We start from the raw sequence: 21,038 nt of genomic DNA, 5'->3' as shown, positions 1-21,038 counted from the left end.
GTGGATGTGGAAATGGAAAAATAGTAAGTTCAGGAGACACAGAGAGCCCTGTTCTCAGTATCCGTCTTGCTAGCTGTTCTTAAAATGAGGTGTGGCTCGCACCTTTTGATTGCCCAAAAGAGAGGCAGAATTTAGCCGTTGTCAACAAAAACCTTGGCTAAAGTCACTCAAGGACACTAAAGGTGATGCTAGAAAAGTGAGGACACGTTTACTACAACCTCTTCCAACAATTTGCAAATTCTCATCACAACTGGGCAATAGAAGATTCCAAAGCGTTGCCTGGTCCGATGAGTCTTTGTGTCTGCATTCAGAAGAGACAACATGAAAGCATGGATCCATCCTGCCTTGTATCAACAGTTCACATCGGTGGTGTAATGGTGTGGGTCTTGGTATACTTTGGACCCCTGTGTACCAATTGAGCATCATTTACACCACAGTGTTGTTGACGACCACGTCCCTCCCTTTATGACCTCAGCGTACCGATCCTCTGGTGGCTTCTGGAGATTATAAATGTGCAGTAACTGTGTGACGCGCTCATGTCCCCGTGCACCAACATCTCCCAGCCCCTTGTTGAATCTATGCATCAAAGATTTAGGGCAGTTCTGAAGACAAAAAGGGGGTCCAAGGCACGACAGGAAAGGTGTGGCAGATGAGTGCACACGAGCCGATCTTTCAAGCCACCTCACGTTTTTTTTCTCTCTTTCCAACCAATCCCTGCAGTTGTCTCATCTTCTTCTCGAGGACACTGATTTCCTCGGTTACAATTTCGAGTTCTTCCCGGCAAGAAACACATTTTTGTTCTTCCAGGGTGATTATCATACTACAAAACCAAAAAAAGGATGTCAGCGCTTGAGGGTTTCTTTCATCAAATAAGATTGTTTAAAATAAAATATTAAATAATCAATAATAATAAATTATTTAGGATAAAATGAATGAATTCAGTCATCTAACACTGCAGCTTACATTTAACGGCATGTGCTAATCACAGATAGAAGTCATCCTTTTCTGTAGGTGAAATACATTGTTGGCTTCCCAAGGCATCAAATAAAAACTTAGAGGTTAGATCCTCTTCAACAGACTAACACGTTTGTATTTTAATGCTGTGCTGGTTACCATATATATTATTGTGAATGGCTTAGTTAACTGCAGAAAACGGATGAGGCTTAGGAGTGGCGTTGGAGTGATAAAGTTTCCTCTGTGTGTGTCAGATGACCGGCGGCTGTGCTGCCTGAGGACGGTAAAAGATGTTGGAAAAGAAAGAGCGATGGACGAAGTGTTTGGATGTAAAGTTAACGCTGACAATGCTCAGTTATGATGAGTATTGTCTTTTAAGACTCTTGGTTAATGCTTGTACGTCTTCACATATGCACTCCCAAAGATATCTCCATCATTTCAGGAGGGTTGTTCTGGGGGGTCCTCTGAGGTCAGACATGGTATTAAGGAAAAGAAAAAAAAAGAAATCAGTGGACGAAGCAAGCCATCTTATAGCAAGTCTGCTAAATGATGCTATAATGAGAATATTTACGTCAGTGCTATGTATAGTTTGACAGAATCAACATCAACAAAAGAGCGGAGAACAACTTTCTGGAGAGCGTTGTGATTTCCTGGGACAACATGTCCATCCCAGATAACCTTCACAGGCTTCTGTGGGTGGGACATGATCTGTCCGGCTTCTCCTTCCACTTGGAGCGGATCTGATGCTGTTAGTTTTGTGATAAAGGATCAGTCTTTTTTTTTTTTTCTTTCAGAGAACATTATGTAATGCCTCCTGGGCTTTTACTTTCTTTTTTCATTGCTACCAAAGTGACGTACTTTGTCAATTTCAGTATCCATCAGAAGCTAGTAAGCACCAAACGGGATGTGTGCGTGTCATTTTCTTTAAAGGTCTTCTGTTTTACACTTTTAGCATAGACTCTGTTACACCTTCTTTAATAAAACTAAAGACATGCTAGTGTTTTCTTGTTCCGTGGTGAAGATTGAGTCTCCTTAACTACATCTTAATCACTCACGCTCACATCTCTGGGGAATCTCTACATCATGGTTTCATTAAACAAGTCGCATCAGACCACCATGAAATAGGAACTTGTGGATTAGGGTTTTAATTACAGGAAATTAATTGCACGTTTCGTGGCTAATTGCTCCATCTCCATTAAACCAAGAGAAGAAATGCTCGATCTCTTCTTCATGACCGCCCTACCAACCGTGGGTTAAGACATGTGATGAGGTCAAATACCATCGCTCTCCTATCTCCACTTCAGACCTGTGAGTGGTTCAATCTTCTTATCAAAGCATCTGAATGGAGGGATGTGAAATACCAGTGATCCACATTTCCAGCAGAAAAAAACCCCCAGTGAATTTTGCTTTCACATTGGTGTGGCACCTTCGTGTTATCTAGGGACAAACCACTGTTAGTTACTCTCTCTCTCTTCTCAAAACCGCTTCAGTTATTCCTCCAGTCAGAGAGTTGCTCACTTCTAATATGTGTGAGAGCATCATCATCAAACAAGCGCTGATGCCCAGTCTGTGTGGAATTGTTCTCTGCTAAGAACCTCCTTAGGCTCTAAATGTAAAATGTGTGAACTTGTCTTGTCCTAGAAACGACCCCCCCCCCCCCCCCCCCCCCCCCCCCCGAAAGTACAGCCATACACTTAAAAGAAAAGAATGCATTTATCCACTGGATCTGTTTCAGATCCTGTGTGATCCTTTCTTCTGTGAATGTAAGGCTGCAGGCTGAGAACAAACAATAGTAACTTCACAACTCCTCAAAGTCCACTGAATGCAACACGGGGCAGTTTGATTTGGGAGTAGTGAAGTCTGCACACTGTCTGGCAACATTGCAGGGAAACGACTATACAGCCAAACCATTATCAAGGTGTGTGTGTGTAACAAACCCTTTCCTGTAATCCCGAGAGACATCATCCAGTGTGCTTCCATAAATCAGGATATGATGTTTAAACACACACACACAAAAAAAAAACGGAACACTTAAGTCCAAAATAAAAACACACTCAATATTTCTGGTTGAGGAGGCCTCCGCATAAAGGATTCAGGAACCATTGAGCCATCAGAGACTTCCTGTTATATAAAAGTAAACCAATCATAGCCCTGATTCAATAAAGAGTCTTTGTAGAGTGAAGAGTGTAAACAGTATTTAATGTAATAAATCTTTTTGTCAACTCTTATAATCATGCAGCTGTGAAGACCGGAATTCCTTAACAGGCCCACAGGGAATCTGATTCATAACTAATGTAATCAGTTTAGCAAGTAAGCAACTTCTGAAGTACAATGGCTCTCCCTCATAGTGAATGAGATAAGTCTACAGGTTTAGTGGCCAGTAGAGTGCAAGCAAACACACACTTTTTTTTTCTTCTTTTTTTTTTAACAACAGCAGTCGTTTTCCAGACTGTGGCATTTAGGGATCTATTTGATGGATAAGAACAGAGGTATATAACACAGGTATGGAGTATAGAGGATGCCGTGTTAAATGCTGTGAACAGATAAAGATTTCAAGAAGTGTTTGATTAAAACAGCAGCTAGCAGGTGGACACAGTCATTCTCCGTGGAGAGGTGAACGCTCTCTCCTATAAGAAGGTGTGAAAACTCATCTGTCAGTCCAATGAGCCAACCCATCCGTTGAACATCTCTGTACCTCATTGCTCCCGCCTTACAGCGTGTCTGAACGCGTCCTCTGGCTGTGTGACACGGACCTGTCCCCCAGAAGGCTTTTTATATCCTGCTTTGTATGTACGCGCGTGTGAGTAGGCTGACATCTTCAACATTACTTTGAGCCGCTGGTGCATTGGGGCATATCTGTCTTCTTAGAAGAAGGCACCGTCATCCAACCAGCCTTTTACTGAGCAGCAGAGAGGAGAGGGACTGAAATAGATGGATGCACTGACTGAATCATTCCTCCAACTCCTTCACCTTGTGACTGAATTCCCTCTTTGGCCCTGCTGTCCATTTGTTGGGAGTCTTATTTTTAAACCAGCGACATTTAGAGCCACCATAGTTCAGTCGGATTGAGTTACCGCGGCGACAAATATTTCAAATTGTGAGTGAACGACTCAAGAATGATGGGATGGTAGTGATCGTGTTATCTAACTCCTTCGACAGCGTAAAGGTGTATTTCCTCAAATGTTGAACTGCTCCTTTAAACCTTGCAGAGTAATATGGCTGTGCAGACCTTTAGAAAAAAAATAAAAAAAAGTAATAGGAAGGAAGTGACTGATCTCCTTCATATCCCAAAGCAAGGATGGGATCATTTATTGATCTGGACAATTCACAAGGTGTCACACATGAGGTGACAAACTGCTGTCTGCTCGTGTCACACGCACCCACAGGCCCTGTGTCATCACGACAGCCTCTCTCCGTCTGTTATAATGTGCGTTCTTTTTTTTCTTTTTTTTTTATGTTTAGCCTTGAGGTGAGCCATACAGGTTCAAACTTTGAAAGCAATCAAGTAATGTTGAGAAACAAAATACTAAAAGTGAACGGAAAAATCATCATACGGAGATTAAAATGTATTTCTGTATGTTCTAGAACTGAAGTCATTTAACATGTGTCTGGGCGTAATGGTAGACAGATGAATAGTTTTCATTGAATCTCTTCATCTGCTTCCAATTGAATTGTTACGTCGGAGGCAAAAGCCTCCAAATATTCACCAGCATCGCTCATGCCATCCTGTTACATGCTTTATGAACATGTGGGTGTTTTATTTTGACGTGTGTATTTGTAAAGAAAATGACTTCACTTCACAAGTAGTATTTTGGATTTGTCCAATGGTCATGACGGGGAAGCCACAGCCTCAGTGGGATGAAATGCCAAAGAATAGAGTTTGGAAATCTGAAGACCCCCCCCAGAACTAAAAGCTTCAGGGACTTCTCTTCAAGGAACTAAAATGTTCCTGTGGCCCGTGGCCGTCTTGAATTATTATAAAAAAATAATTCTGATAGGAGCAGAAAACAGAATTTCAGAATTATTAGGATTGTATTTAGCCTTGATCCTCCTTTTCTTACAAACAAAAACAAAGCCGTTTGAAGAAATAGTGAAGCAGCTGCTGAGCTCTTTATTGTTTCTGACTGTAACGACACATGCTCCTGGTCGGATGTCTGACTCTGATTAGCTGATGGACGAAGGCAGAGACAGTCTCAGCACCCTTCTAAATATGTTTTCTTTGCAACAGAAGTAGCTTATTGGTGAAGAAAACCAAAGCGTGTTACCACCACGCTACAAGACGGCCTCTTTGTTTCTGTTTTTCTTTTGTGACACAACTTTTGGACTGCACGCTTCTTTCCATCAGTCACAGGCGATGAGGGCACAGGGGGATCAATACTTCATTTATGTGAGCAGATTGAGGTCCCTCCTCGCGTCGATTCCAATGAAGCCGGGTGAGAATGAGCTGAGGTGGCTGCAGGGTTGTCCCTGAGGTCCATGCACATATTGAATGCACTTACATGTAGAATCAGCTGGAAGACCAAACCTTCTGGTGACATCATTATATCAGTACAGTCATCTTATGATGAAGGTCTGATTTGTTCCAAAGGAGGTTAAGACCTGGACTCCTCCAGCACCTGACTTGGACTTAATTGTCTTTTTAACAGCAGCACTATAATTGTATAATAGACAATATTAATGTCACAAAGAGTGTTAAGCTAATAATTGCTATTTGTTAGCATGTGCTACATCTGTAATGAAGCATCAACATTTGTTTGTTCTTTTCTAATTTATAAACCTTTTCACATAAATCAGTTTTATTCCCTCATTGTTGAATCACATCGCCTGTCTCTTTTTATACATCGCTACAGGAGACAACGGTGATTTATTCTGGCTGCACCCTTGATGCAACTTAAACAATTGAATCACATCGCAAAATACGGATTCCCTGGCTTCATCCGTGGTCTTGTGTCCCATTTATTTCTCACTTACATTTGGAAGTCTAATATATTTCAATTGCGAGTGTTATTGTAACTCTGCCTTCACATCTGCTGCCATTCCAAGCATATTTCTACGGCCCCCGTTCTGTGACTGATGGGAATCTTAAATCCTCTCCTCTCTGCTGCTGCGAGCAAAGAAAAAGAAACGTGTAGTTATACATTACAAATCTGAACACACACACTCACACACACACAGAAATGGATAGATGCATATTTTCACCGACAGCACTTATGTTCTTGGTTTCAAACGATTGTCATATTTTTAGAAGCATGATTGCTCCCCTGCGTCGGCCTACTGTCCTAAATGTGAACTGGCAGAGGAGACTTAGAGGGCGAGCGTTTTTCAGGATGCGAGGGAAAATGTTGGTCGCCATGGAAACTAATCGTCACACAAAGACAAATGTTTCATCGGCGTACACACACGACAATAGGGTTAGGTCAGGATGCGACAAAGAATCCGTCCTGGTTAGCTTAGAAAACAAATGGTTAGACTGCTTATCGCCATTAAAAAGAATCAAATGTGTTTTTAAAAAGTTTACCTCTAAACTGCTGCTCAGAAGAATTGACTTTTCAAACTCAATGATTGTGAGACCGTAAAGTGCTTTGGTCTGTTAAATGTTAAACTCCCTTTCATATAGTGCCAGGGAAATCCTTCCCAGTTGATGGTATTTAATTACTGTATCCGCTGTTTTAGGTGCAGTAAATGGTAATGTACTGACTTTTAAGGTAGAGAATAATCTGAAAAACAGCCGCTCATGTTTTTTGTTGTCTCAATCACTCTGAAATGTTTCTGTGCCTCTTTAAATGAATGTCTCATCCTCAAATGTCTCGCTCTGCCGTTTCTCTCTCCATCATAGATCATATCAAGAGGAAGATTCGCCGACGGCCATCTTGGGGGCGGGGAATCATTCGCAAGAAGAAGATCTACAAGAAAGGCACAGAAGAGGAGGAGGAGGAAGAGCCTGAGCCAGAGGTGGAGGCCGCAGGGCCCAGCGACTCCTGTTTGACGCAGGATGAGGAATCGTCCTGCGACACCATGGGTCCCCAGCCCAACGGCCACCATACCCACCTTCCCTCCACCGAGGAGGAGAGCTCCAACGAGCCTCCCGTGACGGCTCCGCCCGTTCCTCCAGATGTTTGCGAAGCCACGGAAGAGCCATCAACCGAGGAGGACAACCCCGCAGCCAAAGAGGTGGAGTCTGAGAAAACTGAGCCGCACAGTCCAGGTGAGCGTTCTGAGCCCAAAGTGGACGGGGAGTGCCCGGCTGACATCCAGCCTTCCACTGAGGCGACCGAGTCTTCAGAGGCTGAGGCCGAGGTCAAGCACACAGATGTTCTCCTGGATTCACATGTGGGATGCGTGAACGGAAACGATTCAATGGACAGCCTGGACTCCCAAAGCCTGGATAAGAGCTGCGAAGCGGAGAAAAGGACTCCTGAAAGCATAGCTGAGGGCTCTCATTATCCAGATCAGGAAGAGCACAAAGACAGAGATGAGAGCCAGCCAACTACTCAGGAGATCCCTCCTCAGGATGGAGGAACAGTAACAGGAAATACTGAGGAAGAGAAAGATAACGAAGGTATAAATCTGTGATCCAGCTTTGATTGTTCAGTGAATTAGAACGCAAAGAGGTGACTTCCTTTACTCACACCTCAGAGCACCCAATGTTCATGGATTTACAGCAATGTATAGTTTTGGGTTACAGGGTAAATCCATCCATCACATCTACTGATAATTGATCAGTCTTTATTGATAAGTCAGCCAGGTTGATCTGATGTTTGTTTGCTGAGTTGAAACTGCACCTTTACTTGTTAGTGGGATCTTTACCCTAAATGAACAATGATGCATGTTAACACAATATACACAGACTTAGATATCCAGTAGGTGGCTCACCCACCTTTCCATGAGGATGTTGTAACATTATGTTATATTATAAATGTCATCTAGCTTTTTTCAATGTACGTGTAGTTTGCTTTTTAAATGCAGGAATACTCAGGTGCTGATGGTAGAAACTCTGGTTGAAGTCTGAATGAAAAATGTGGCCGTGTGCATTTACACATACAGCTCCTCCTGCAAACATCAGGAGCGTTTCAGGGGAATATTTTTGCTAAATGTAAAAGCCATACATGTGTCGCGGTCGCAGACGTCTCCCCCCCGGTCTTCTGACGCGGATTCTGAAATCTCGCTCAGTAGTGTAGTTTCTTGGATTGTTCACAGGCTTTTTGTCTCTGCTTGTGGTGAACAGAGGCACAGCGGGGAGAGCTGACGTGTGTCGTCCCATCAGAGGGATTGGCACCGTCGCGAAACAGAGGACAAAACCCACTGTGGCTCCTCGAAAGAACGGACACGTCAGCCGCTCCACGCCCACATTCATCACACACTGTCCTTTTGTTTCCAGCAGAGCATTTCTCAAGCACTGTTACAAGTAGACAGGAAATGGGCCTGATGTGAAATATTGCTCTGCTAGTGCATTCAAATAGATGTTCTTCACAAACCATTGATCTTTGTGTTCATGGCAGTTAGAATTCATTTTCTTTTTAGTGGCTCATGACAAAAAAAAAAACAAGAAGGGCCTTGAATCCGGCTCAGCGGTTCGGTTTAGAGGAGTTTCGTGTGTGATTGCATCAAGCCTTTACAACCATCACTGTTAACGCTCCTTCTATCAATAATCCATTTCTTAGGAGATTCCGACGCCGGGACACGCAGTAGGAGCCTGTCGGAGCAGCTGAAGGGTTCTGCAGAGGGGACAGAGGAACCGCCACTCCCACTCCCTCCCCGTCCTCCTGTAGTGGTCGACCACCAGCGACTCTCGGTAAACATTTTTCTGAAATCCCTTCTTTTGCTCAGCTGTAGCGCACCGGTCCATTAAACTCTCGGGTGTTATTGTGCAGTTTGGAAGCGAAGGAGAGCACAGGTGGAGGTAATGGGGGGATGCATAAAGAATGAATTCTTCCGAGCGACTTCACTTTGACTCCTCGCTCTGCGCTCAGGTTTCGCCGCTACATTTACATAAGCTGTCAGCTAGTCCTCTGTTCACATGTACTTTCCCTGAATTATCCCAACTGCACAACCTGTCCTCCTCAGAGTTAGAAAGAAGAATCGTGCGGACAGAGCCCATTTTCACAGCAGTTATCCCAAAACAAAAAAAACAAAGACATCTCTCACATGTTGCACAGGGAAGACGTTCATGAGAAAACTACATGTCAGCAGCCTTTGTTAACATGTTCAGGCTTTTTAAGCAGTATCAAGGCTTGACGAAGCTGACGTGGGGAATGAATTCACTTTTCATCAAGCACATTGAAAAAAAAAAAAAAACAACAACCCCAAAAAGAAACAATTAGCTTCTCTACTGCGTAAACCTAATTCAACCACTTACCTACCCATCACGATTTCTCATTTAAATCCAAGTCTGTGTCAGATCAGCATTTTGCGTGATTACATTTAAGCGCTCATTCTAAATCAGACCATGAAGGATGTAACAGCTGGTGGATATGGCACTGTGCACTGACTGTTAATGACAGACTTAACTGTCATCCGTACTCTGGTAACAGGGTGACAAAGGATTTTTGAAGAGAGAGAAAAGAAGATGAACAAAATGCTTATTTAGATCCTGGATCGTTTATACTTTTCATTACGAGTTTTTTTGATTTAAAGTTTTCTGAACTGCATTAAAAGTATTAATAAGTCGTTATTCATACCAACAGAGGCTTTGAGGCAGGACATATTTAGATTTCTATAACAGACGCATCTATGTAAAGTTAGACCACGGTGTTGGACTTTGAGACCGGCAGTCGACAGAGTCTCTGACGAAAGAATCCTCGAGCACCGACACGAACAGGGTCAGCTCGTCTTAATGATGATACACGCTTCATTATTTCAACAGTGCCAGAGAAGACGGCACATGCATTGAACGTTCGTATGCAGTTAGGCTTTAGGTATGGAGGAAGAGGAAACTCAGCCATGGGTGACCAGCTTTAAGCTCCGTGTGTGCAGGGTGCGGCTGATGCTGTCACCCTGCTCTTCTCACATGGATAACTCTTGACAGCCGAGACTTATCTCACCTTTTATTCACCCTTTAGTCTCTCTCTTTCTCTCTCTCTCTCTCTCTCATTTTCATGTTATCACAACATATTTGGTATTCCTGCAATCTGAACATGGAGCGAGTTCTTTGTAGAATCTGACCATGTTCACTTCTCAATCGACATGTGTTGTTTCCAAATACCAAAAAAAAAAAAGATAGTTCCCGGTATGTGTTCAAACAGCGGAGCATGTAGAGCAGCTCTGATGTGCTTTGCAAAGTCTTACTGGTGTTCCACCTAACACCCCAAGAGTCAATTGGAGCCTCGGCTCAGTGGGCTCCCTGACATCGTTTCCCGCTCATCCGATGGGTGGGTGGGGGGTGGGGGGGGTTGACGGAACTGTTGGCTGTCGGGAGCTGTGTTAAGTGTAATTGGTGTCCTGACAAAAGCGTACTTCTTTCCTCCATGCTCCAACTTGAACTCAACCTACCCCGGCCATTATCTACCTGGAGTGGCTTTGACCTGCGTGCCTCGGGCTCCATGGGGGACGCTGGGGTGTACTTTGTGTCTCCCTGAACTTGACTCCATCCTTAAAAGGAATTGACCTGCTTTATTTGGTTGGCTCGACGTCAGTGCTACAGCTCCTATTGACATCCACACACACACACACACACACACACACACACACACACACACACACACACACACACACACACACACACACACACACACACACACACACACACACACACACACACACACACACACACACACACACACACACACACACACACACACACACACACACACACAAAACTCAAGTTGAGGTGTGTTTGTTAGCAGGGAGGAGAAAAAAAGGGAGATTCTTCTTTTTGGAAAGAGATTGTGAAAACAGAAGGCTGTGGATCGTTGCTTTTATGATGACTGATTTACAGAACACCTTGTTTATCCAATGAGCAGGATGAGAGCCGCTTTTTAGCAGATATTTGCTGGCATGCTGCGTGATGTGTGTCCGGACAGGAAATGAGTGCTGAACTGATCCCATGTTCACATTCATTGATTGTGGATGCTTTATTATACTCTCTATAGTCAGCCTATGTAACAGAGACTTCTGTATTCATGGCCCATCTTTCCAGGCCATGGAACACAATTTATATTGGCTCTGATACACTTAGCCAAATGACATGACGCCTGGTGCTGCGTGGATGGAAATGAACTCCTCAGCATGAATGAATACGTCCTGAGGCTTGTTTCTCTTACTACTCCAAAAGTATTTCTTCTAGTCAGCTGTTTGCTTTCATCAGTGATCAAACACTCGTCCACAGATGGCGTGGGAGAAGTGATGCTGACGGTTGCAGCTGAGTATTCCGTAACAAAAAAAATTCAGTCTGGCCTGACGATTGTCCCCCCATCTTACTGAAGAACACACCAGTATCTATCGCCTGCTCGGCAGTTTTTTCTGCTGCAGCTCCCCAAAAGGAGCTGGAGCTGGTGTTTGTAGCTGCTTGCACAGTATGAAGTCTTTTAGACTGGTGCTCAGCTGGTAGAGCATATCAGGATTTCCTCTTTCAGACAAGCCTGTCATATAACGGTCCAATTAAAAAAAAAATTCAAACTTCCTTGATTTATGCGACTAATGACAGTTGGGGGCCGTCCAGCAAAGTGGCAATGATGGATTTGTGTTGAAAAGAGAACAGCTTAGTACCAGTGCTGGACCGCAGTTTGATTGGCAATAAAAACAGACGCTGCTTTTATTCCAGTTCAATCCCAGTGATGGCAGTGCGGCCCTTTGCATGTGAGAGCCAATACTGTAAAAAGCAGACGCAGCTTTAACATACAGGTGTGGTTAATAGTGCCTGTTCAGTGTTAAAACCCCCTGAGCATACCACTCAGCCCTTGGAACATGACAGACTTTGCTCTGGCCCGTTTGTTGAAACGAAATAGTACAGTATATGTGACTTCTACCCCCCTCATCTCATCCTGACTTTTGTTGTTTTCTTTGTTTTTTTGCCGTTGGTGCTTTTTGAATCCAGGGTCAGGAGGATGTGCAGGTCTGTTTGCTGTTACTGGTTTAAAGTCTGTGTTGGACTTTCTGCTTGTTTATGACAGTGATGTTGGAGCTTTGCTGCCTAAAAATCTGTTTTCCTGCAGCCTACTTACCAATAATATCATTGTCTGATTCCCTGAACCTTAATCTCATTTAAAACCCGCCCACCGGAAACACAAGAGAGACGATGCTTCATCGTTGTTTGGAGCTCGACCTTGATTAATAAACGGAGGGTAATGGAGAGAGATCAGTGGTAATAAATACACTTCCTTATTCATATCCATGTCATTTCGTTCATAGTTCCATAACAGCTCCTGATGCTCGCTCAGAGACTCTTTTTGGAGCCTAAAACACAGAGGGATATTGTTTGTGATATGGGGTAGGACTTGTATTCTACATTCACAGCTCAGTGCTTATTCAGTAGCTGGTTTAAATGAATCTTAATATCTAATGCTCCTGATATTCATATGCAGGAGACTCCTGAATGCTAAACAAGCCGATAGCTAATGAATTCTGCAACACAATCTCAACAAGTCTTGATGTCCAAACCGGGATGTTTTCTGAGTGGATTATTGAAATTGTAAAGACAAACGTGGAAATAAGTTCATTTTTAAACTGCGTCTCATTTGGGTGTTTTATTGGGACTGACTGTTCTCGAATATTTCTGGGGCTTAATTCTCGTCTTCACCCTGTAAAGAAAACTCAGCTCTGCGTAGATTCAACAGAACGTTTGTTTTACAGTGAACATGGCACCAAGGTTATTCATCTGCTATTTATATCTTAGTTTTTATTGAATATATTAAGTGATTTTGTCAATGTTCCCCATGTACTCTCACATATACTCATTTTATACCTAATCATTCTGTTCACTGTAGAACTTGAATTAAGGATCTTACTGGTTCCTAAATAAAAAACCCTGTCTGGCCATCAGGGCTTCAGGAATGCCAGTGGTTTCATATTATAAGTCGAACCTCACAGTTGACGTGAAAGAGGACTCAGCAGAGTTGTAATGCACTGAGACCGTGCTAATATAATTTGTCATGGATTTCCCTGACCCATATAACTCTATCTATATTGCATCACCTGTGTGACTGAGTGCCCTGTGATACTGTATGTCACTCAACTGTATGTTCCCTCAGCAGCTAATCCCGCTCCATCTCTGTCACATCCACCTTTTCTCCTACTAAATGCACTCATGGATTCCATGGTAACAACGTACACCACAATGATTAGTTATTCCTTCTTGTTCTAGTGTTAGACACAAGTAAAAGAATATCAAGACGTCGATGGATTTGTCCATAAGACGCCTGAAAGTCTCCATGAAAGAAACCAGAGTATCTAACTGCCGTCTTTCCGACTGAAACGGGAAACAACCAGTCCATCGATAGAAGGGACAACATAACGCTCAGATTGATTTAATTGGATCGTTGGCTTCGACAAAATTCCTCAGATATTTGAAAAAATTTCCAAGAAAAAAAAAGTTACTTTGATGTAAAAACACATCACCATTTTTTTGAAATGTGTTCGGCAGATTCAACACAGAAACGCTGGATTAAGAATGTGAAATAATATTTTTCATTTCATGGGGACTTAAAATATGTCCCTTGTGTGATGGAGACTGATGGACTTCAAATCGCCTTTTTCACTCTGACTGACTTCCTTCTGCACCCTCATGCAAAGCGTGGCTGATTATTTAATAGCACCACTCTCTGTGTCGTAGTTCAACAGTCAGCTGTACTCTCGTCTTCTCGCCTTCAGAGCTTCGATTCTTCTCAAGACTTTGCCAGTTTAGTTTTTTTTTTCTTTTCTTTTTTCTCGATGGTTGAGCTAAAAACACATCAAAGCAGTTTAACATGAACCAGCGGGGGTCACAGAGGTTCACTGTTTCCTAGAACTAATCAACAGGATCTATTTAGCCAGCACATAATATTTTTTTTGGTGATTTGGGGAAAACAGAATGCTGAGCAGTCACGGTCCAAACAGCAGCTCATGTTTGATGTTCCTCTCCTCCTCCTCCTCCTCCTAAGTCTTTTTCTCAAGGTTAAAAATGTGGTCATGAGCTACGTCTTTTTTGAGGATTAAGTCTCTCCTGAAGTTTTTGTTGACAAGAAGCCGTCGTCCTCGTCCTTTGATCAGGACGACGTGTCTGTCTTTGCCGTCCTGCAATAATCTCTGAGACGTTTGCTGATCGCACTTTGACAAACATCCCCGTCCTATTAATCCTGACACTGGCTCGGTTTTATGTTTCTAACACACACACATGGTCACTGTCGTCACCCAACTTTAATTATTGCCTTTGCTGTTTCACTCGCATGCATTCTGATGAGTCTTGTATTTGAATAAACACACACAAACACACACACGTACGCACACAGTCTGGCTCCAATGTGAGGAAGAGGTCAATTAAAGGGCCGTTCACTGTCCAGAGTGTTTTAATTAAAGTAACAGTGAGATGTAAACTTGCTTCTTAATCATGATCGGCCTTAATTAGCTGTCGTTCTTAGATTAATTGCTTTTGAATACAGCTGACCTCTAAACGCTGCTTCTCCATGAACCAACGTTAGCTTTCAGCCTGTGTGACTTTATTCATCTGTCTGATTGATGTATCATAGTCATATGGATATATGTTCCTGCATACTGTTGTCCTTCGTACGTGTGTTTTTTTTTAACATTTGCTCAACAATGGGACGTGTCCTTCTTCCCGTCAGGCTCTTCTGGATGCCGTGGTGAGGAAGAGTGACGGTTACAGCGTGGAGCAGCTCGAGAGACTCTACTCCCTCCTCAGCCAGTGCATCTACCAGCACCGCAGAGAGTACGACAAAACCCAGCTACTGGAGGTACTACGCTTTTTCAAAAAGTCCTTTTTTTCTTCTTCGAGGATTTATCAGCAGAAAAGCCACGACTGTTGCATTAAAAAGATTGAGCGCCCTAACATCCCATAATGCAGTGCGGTTCATCAGAAGACGAGGGCTAGAAGCTGATCGGTACACGGAGAGAAAATAAATCGGCGACAGTTTAGTCATTAGTTTTTAGATCTCTGGTTCCGGCAGCACAAAGGTGAGTATTTGATAGATTTATTGTGATGTAACATCTCCAGGGCTTTGACTTCTTGAAGTGAAATAAAATCTATAAACTGCTTCCTTTGTAGGATGTAATGCACATCTGTACATGTGAAGTCTCTGTCTATGATAGAATAAATGAACTTTGAGACAAAGAGTTATGACATGCGGGAAAGGAGCCACAGGTAAGTTCCAAACTCCGTACGAGGGCAGATGGGGTTTTTTTACATTTAAAATGTGAAATATATGCTCCCACAGTTTGAATAACCTGGTAAAAATCTGACTGCAGCAAACTTTGGATATGTAACTATGCACAGTGTGGTTGGTCTCAGAGTTTGAAAAAGCTTTTATGTCACACAGAAAAATGTGTCGAAGTGAGAGCGTCATTTTATGAAGAACAAACATGTCCGGGTGCCATATAATAATAATGAACTTAACAAAGGGCTATAGAGACACTCACTCGTATCACAGCAGCACCGTTTGTCCACCAACTCAACGGTACTGTTGGTTCTTACCAAAAGTCTCTTCACACCGTAGAATAACATGATTATAAAGTTGAATCAAGCCCTTGAGTGGCGATCGCAGATCCGTCCCCGTGTTGTGTGTTTTCATTCGGTCCTCGTCTCTTTAGAAAATCCAACAATACCTCGTAAAATAGTACAATTCTGTCGACGCACGAGCCTTTTCAGCCGTGAGTAACGGCTTACAAAAAGCTCCTCAGCTTAAGGTCGTTTTTCACATCTCCATTGTTAAGCTCTCTTGACAATGTTCAACACAGAAAAGGCTGCACTGTTTTTTCCCCCCCCTTCCCTCAGAATCCCATCTGGTCATTTGCAGCTCCTTCCGTAGATGTCAACGCAGACAGCTGGCCAGGACTGACAGCGTCCTGGTGCCGGTAGCCAGAACTGGCTGTCAGGATGTCAGAGAGAGAGGAAGCTGTAGAGACAGTCGGGGAGCGAGCAGTCAGCCAGGTGGTGCCGCCTGTCGACTGGCTGCTGGATGGTGAAGACGGGGAGGGCTTGTGTCCTTGCCAGCCTAAATTGGTGTTTGCAGAGCAGAAAAATGTCAGCTCGTTGGCACGTGCTTTGTTTGCCCGTGTTTCCAGCACACGTCACGCCTCTGCAGCAGGTCATCTCTTTGTTCCTCCCTGGAGGTTTTTTTAGAAACATGCACACGCTCGCACCACAGCAGGGCTGATGCTCTGCGCGGCTCCTAACGTTGCAGCAGCTCGTATTTGCGTGTACGTTTTGAAAGACGAGTGAAACGGAGCGTGTCCGTTCATTTGTCCGCCTCCTCTCCCGGTCCTCTTCTGGGTACGGCTCGTATCCGTCTCGCGGCAGAGCTGACCTTTCAGCAGATGGAGTGGACTGCACCCTGCCTCCAGTTAAAGCCACAGGGACCTTGTGTGCTCTGTACACAACGCGCTGGCTTTGTTCCAATCTACAAATTGACTTTCATATTTCCCCGGGCCTAATCTTTCACGTTCTGTGTCTCAAACAGCAGTTTAAGCTTTTGTTTGGACCTCTGACCTTTAAGTCGGACGGGTGCTTTGCCAGAGCGCTAAGTGTGCTACCGGTCACATTAGCGGATCATCATGAGGGCCTGCAGGTCATTTAATGTCTACGCAGTCCTTGTTTCTCGCAGAGCCAATTCAGTGATCTTAATGCATCACACATCATGCCTCTGGACGCCTTCGTGTCTCTTAAAGCTTTTTGTAGCCTTTAAAGGGTGCATGTCTGGGCTCGGTGTTTCCTCGGCCTCTCGTCGCTCTGTGTCCACGTGGTGACACGACATGTCTCTGTAGCGTCGAATGTACTGCAGCTAAAGCCTTCGTCTTCGCCAACACCGTGGTCTGCGACGCTTTCATTGAGACGCAGTCGTTTGCTCTCATAACCTTCACAAACAGGCAGCAGAGCAGATTATGGAAAAATGGACACGGGAGAAGAAAAAAAAAAGACGAGACAGGTTCAAAGATGGCGGATAAAATAACGTTTTTTTTCCTCTGATTATATGTAACGTTGATTATCCTCTTTTGGCACGTGAGATGAATTATATCGTTATGTACTGAGACTTAGAGGATTCACATTTCTCTGCTACCTTGAGAGAAAAGTGCTCCACAGGCATGAAACCGTGTTAGTGAGATGGAGTAGATTCAGACTCTCCTGTTCGCGGGGATGACAAGGCGACGAGGCTTCAGGCCCGACGACTCCAGATCAGAGGTTCAAAGCGGTTAAAGAGCTTACTTGCGTGTTGAACAGAAAGGTGTTAAAAAGCGTCACTGTGTCAGAAACACGGGCTGCGCCTGATGAGCCGAAGCTTTCAGGGAATTTTCCACGCGAGCGACTTTTATTCCTTCACACATGAACTCTATTTTTTCATCTAAAGTTCAAAGCTGGCGTGACCTGCAGTTGATAGTTTTTTCCGGGGCTGAGATAAAGTGATGTTATAGAAGAAGAACTAACATGCAGTCTGCAGAATATCAACGCACCTGTTACCTTGTAAACTTCTAAAGGATTAAAGATTGTATAGACACTCGGTTCAGTTTTCCACAAAGCCAAACATTCTCGAGTACTCTTAGATAATTCAACCCCACTCAAACGTCATGGCCACCACCATCACACACCCACACTGAGCTTTAACGTTTACTTCTTGAACCTACACTGTGAAATACCCGAGAATAACGGAACATCATTTAGCTTCCGGTGTTTGGCTTTGACTTTTGGAACAAGCGTTGCATTTAAACTCACTATTTTGACACTTTTTCTTATTTCACTTTCGCCTCCGTTTGAATGGCGCCCAATAGCTGAAATGTTTTTTTGTGATGTCAAAAAAACTTTGAGCGTGGGAGGGACTGTCCAGACCTGCAAACGTTTCCTTTTCTCTGAAAGTGGGGAATTGACTGCAACGTTGTTTAGCTTTTTAACTTTCTAAGTAGCACGAATGTGCCACTGACTCAGCCATTTAGACGAGGGAACACTCGCTGTAACATCTTCAATGCATTAATCACGCTCTATTGCAGGCAAACATCCATCTCTTTTCCTGCGGCTCACATCAGATTGAGTCAGTGTCAAATGCTGCTGTTTTCATGCTGAGAAAAATCACCCGTCTCATTCCAGCACAGCTTTGCTTCATTTGACATCATTTATCATGGTGAAAGCTGTTGTTTGCTGCAGGAAATGGAACAGTGAAACCTGCTTTTCACACACCGTACCGTAGGCCGGGGGACCATATGCTATTGATCCTGATTCTTGGGTGCCGATCGGATTTGTATTTTAATCAGAGGAGTTGCAATTCCGTTGCATTGATTTCTAACGAATGTGTTCTCCTGTTTCAACAAGAAAAAAAGACAAATGATAAAACGGCGAGAAGAGTCGATCTGGGTTTTTTTTCCCCTGTTTTTTTTCAAGATCAAACTCTCACTTTTAACAATCCCGGCTATCTGTTCCTACAAATTCACTTTCTCTGTGACGATCTTCTGACAAGCATCTTCATCTTTGTCGCCTGAGCGCTGAGTTCCGCCCCATTTAGACTCTGATTGGTTTCCTGGAGTAGTGACATTTAGCACCTTGCTGAGCAGTACAGGCTGAATAATCACAAAGCAAACGCTCTGAACGCGGCGGTTGCCTTCAGAGTCCCCACAAGCTGCTGACTTCGCTCTCTCTTCATTTGAAACAGCTCTGCAGAAAAAAGAAACATGGACTTATGCAGCGTGCAAGCTGACCGCGCCTAACGCGTGCGGGCTAACGTGAATCCATAATTACCTCACCAGCTCTCTTCTTTAAGCACATTCACTAACCTGAAAGAGTCAGGACTGTTAAACCTGCACCTTTAGTCGCTGAATAATAATAATAATAATATTACAGATATTTTACCTTCTATCCAGATCACTGTGTTGGTTGCAGCTAAGATTTTTTTTTATTTTTTTTTATGTGTCTGCAGGAGATGGAGGAGAGAATCCAACATTTTGATACATTCCTGTGAGTCGGAGAGAGGATACCTATCAGGTACACCCTGAACAGCCCGGGACCACAAAGACAAACAAACTGAGAGGAGGAGAGTGAATGAGCGTCTGAGTCCAGCCCGCCCTCATCAAATTAAAAAAAAAAAAAAAAACAACCAAGCAGAAAAATCCAGCCCCCTCCCTTTTTGCTGGGAGGGATCACGACAAGGACAGGGTTTGAGGACAGAGACATTCAATGGTGCTATCGTCTCAGGAACCTGGCCAGATCCAGACCCACTTTTTCACAACCAAACTCCTAGAGGTGTGTCAGTCACACACACACACACACACACACACACACACACACACACACACACACACACACACACACACACCAATGGTGACAGGCAAACCCTGGTGCTAATCAGGTGCTATCCAAACTTTTTATCCATGCTGCTCTTTGGATTACTTCTTAACTAGGATGACTAGCAAAACCAACAGATCGGGTGATGTCATATCGCAGTCCTCTCATATACACAGGCACACGCACACACACGCATGCCCGGGCACTTGGGTATGCATGTATTACTATAGATACACACACACACACACACACTCGCTCACTCAGATCCTCACCAGCAGATTTGCGCATGCAGAGTGTTGCCAGGAGATGAGGACAGTTAATGTTCTGAATCACTGAACTATATCGTCGAGCCAGTCGCGCTCTTGAGTGGAACACTTCATCAACAGGCCAGTCCTCGCATCACTATTATTCGGCTTGCTCCCCCCCCCCCCCCCCCCCCCCCTTGCCATTTTACAGACTCGATTAAATTCAATATCTGAGCCACCGTCAAGGATACTCACCCAGAGTATGAGTTTACAAAGTTTTACACCGACATCGTTGAGATTAGCACAGCAGGACGACATCCCACAAATGTCCTCTTCTTCATCAGGTGTGGGACTCTGCCCGCCCGCCAGTGAATTTATTTTCTCCCCACTGTACCGACACCCCAGCTGAGGAACTGGAAGCAAGACAAATTTGGAAAGCGTCTGGAGTTTTGCACTGCCTAGTGTGTGCCTTATTTCAACCCGGATATGAAACTCTGAAAGATGAAGCAGGCTCTTTTTATTTACTCCTTGTGACACTTAACAGGCTCAAAGCTCGGGTGGGTGCTAACCACTGAGGTCAGTGACCTTGAAGGGTTCAAGTGAATACATCTCCATGCCAATCTGTTTTTAAAGACCATATCTTTGTATGTCTCTAACATCGGCCAAAAAGAAATGACGATTTGAGAAGTCTTATTTTTAGGTGCTACGCAACCCGTCTAGCTGAGTGTTTGTCTGGCGAGAAACGTCTCCCACACTTGAAATATCGATGAACGCCCTGTTTAAAGTGTTACACGCAGACGCATTTGGAAGGTTCGTCTCCCTGCCTGACGAAAAAAGTTGACAACACCGTCTTCAGTTTTTCATATGCAAAAAAAAACGAAAACAAAACAAACGAAAGGAATAATGCGAGTCAAACAATTTGTGGTGCCAAGTGTTGTCGTACTCCCCCGTGAAGGTGCTGATATGACGAAGCCTGTTCTGTTCCAACTTTCAAAAATGTTCTCTTAACATGATCATAACATCTTATGTATTATGTTGTGTATTTGGTGATCTTTTTTTTTTTTGTTCTACCTTTTTATACGACGCTTTGCTTGAGTTGAGGTTGCCTTCGCGTGGGTTCGTGGATCCATAATGAACAAGGCCATTCTAGGCAGTGCCCGTCACTAAGGTGTATAAAGTCAGACATTTTTTATTGTTTTTATTGGGTTTTTTTTATTATTATTTGCTCCTTTCAAACATGTGAAGCGACTTTTGTGGATTTCTGTTGTTCTACGTTGTCATTACTCGACAGGAGAAGCTGGAGTCTCGTGTTTGGCCAACACAGTATACGTCATCTGACTGCATTAAACAGAGATTTTTGCTGAAGCTTTATAAGGTTTCCGTGGCAGGTTTGCCACGTTTTGAGCAGGTGTAGACTGGAGGAAGTCTCC

General features: G+C 43.7%; 1 protein-coding gene across 2 annotated transcripts in view; it reads left to right on the top strand.

The window, feature by feature from the left end:
- atad2b (ATPase family AAA domain containing 2B) overlaps window positions 1-19,175 on the top strand; it is a 41,963-nt gene extending 22,788 nt beyond the window's left edge. For both annotated transcript variants that reach the window (XM_079342120.1, XM_079342119.1), the window contains exons 21-24: window positions 6,791-7,513; window positions 8,616-8,746; window positions 14,709-14,837; window positions 18,999-19,175. In XM_079342120.1, coding sequence (XP_079198246.1) covers window positions 6,791-7,513; window positions 8,616-8,746; window positions 14,709-14,837; window positions 18,999-19,040 — 1,025 coding nt within the window. In that variant the 3' untranslated portion in view covers window positions 19,041-19,175. The remainder of the gene's footprint in view (window positions 1-6,790; window positions 7,514-8,615; window positions 8,747-14,708; window positions 14,838-18,998) is intronic.
- The last annotated feature ends 1,863 nt before the right edge of the window (window positions 19,176-21,038 follow it).

Source organism: Symphodus melops (genome assembly GCF_947650265.1).
Source record: "Symphodus melops genome assembly, chromosome: 1".
Classification (NCBI taxonomy): Eukaryota; Metazoa; Chordata; class Actinopteri; order Labriformes; family Labridae; genus Symphodus; species Symphodus melops.
Note: the sequence above shows the minus strand (reverse complement) of the source record. Positions and strands in the feature narration are given on the sequence as shown.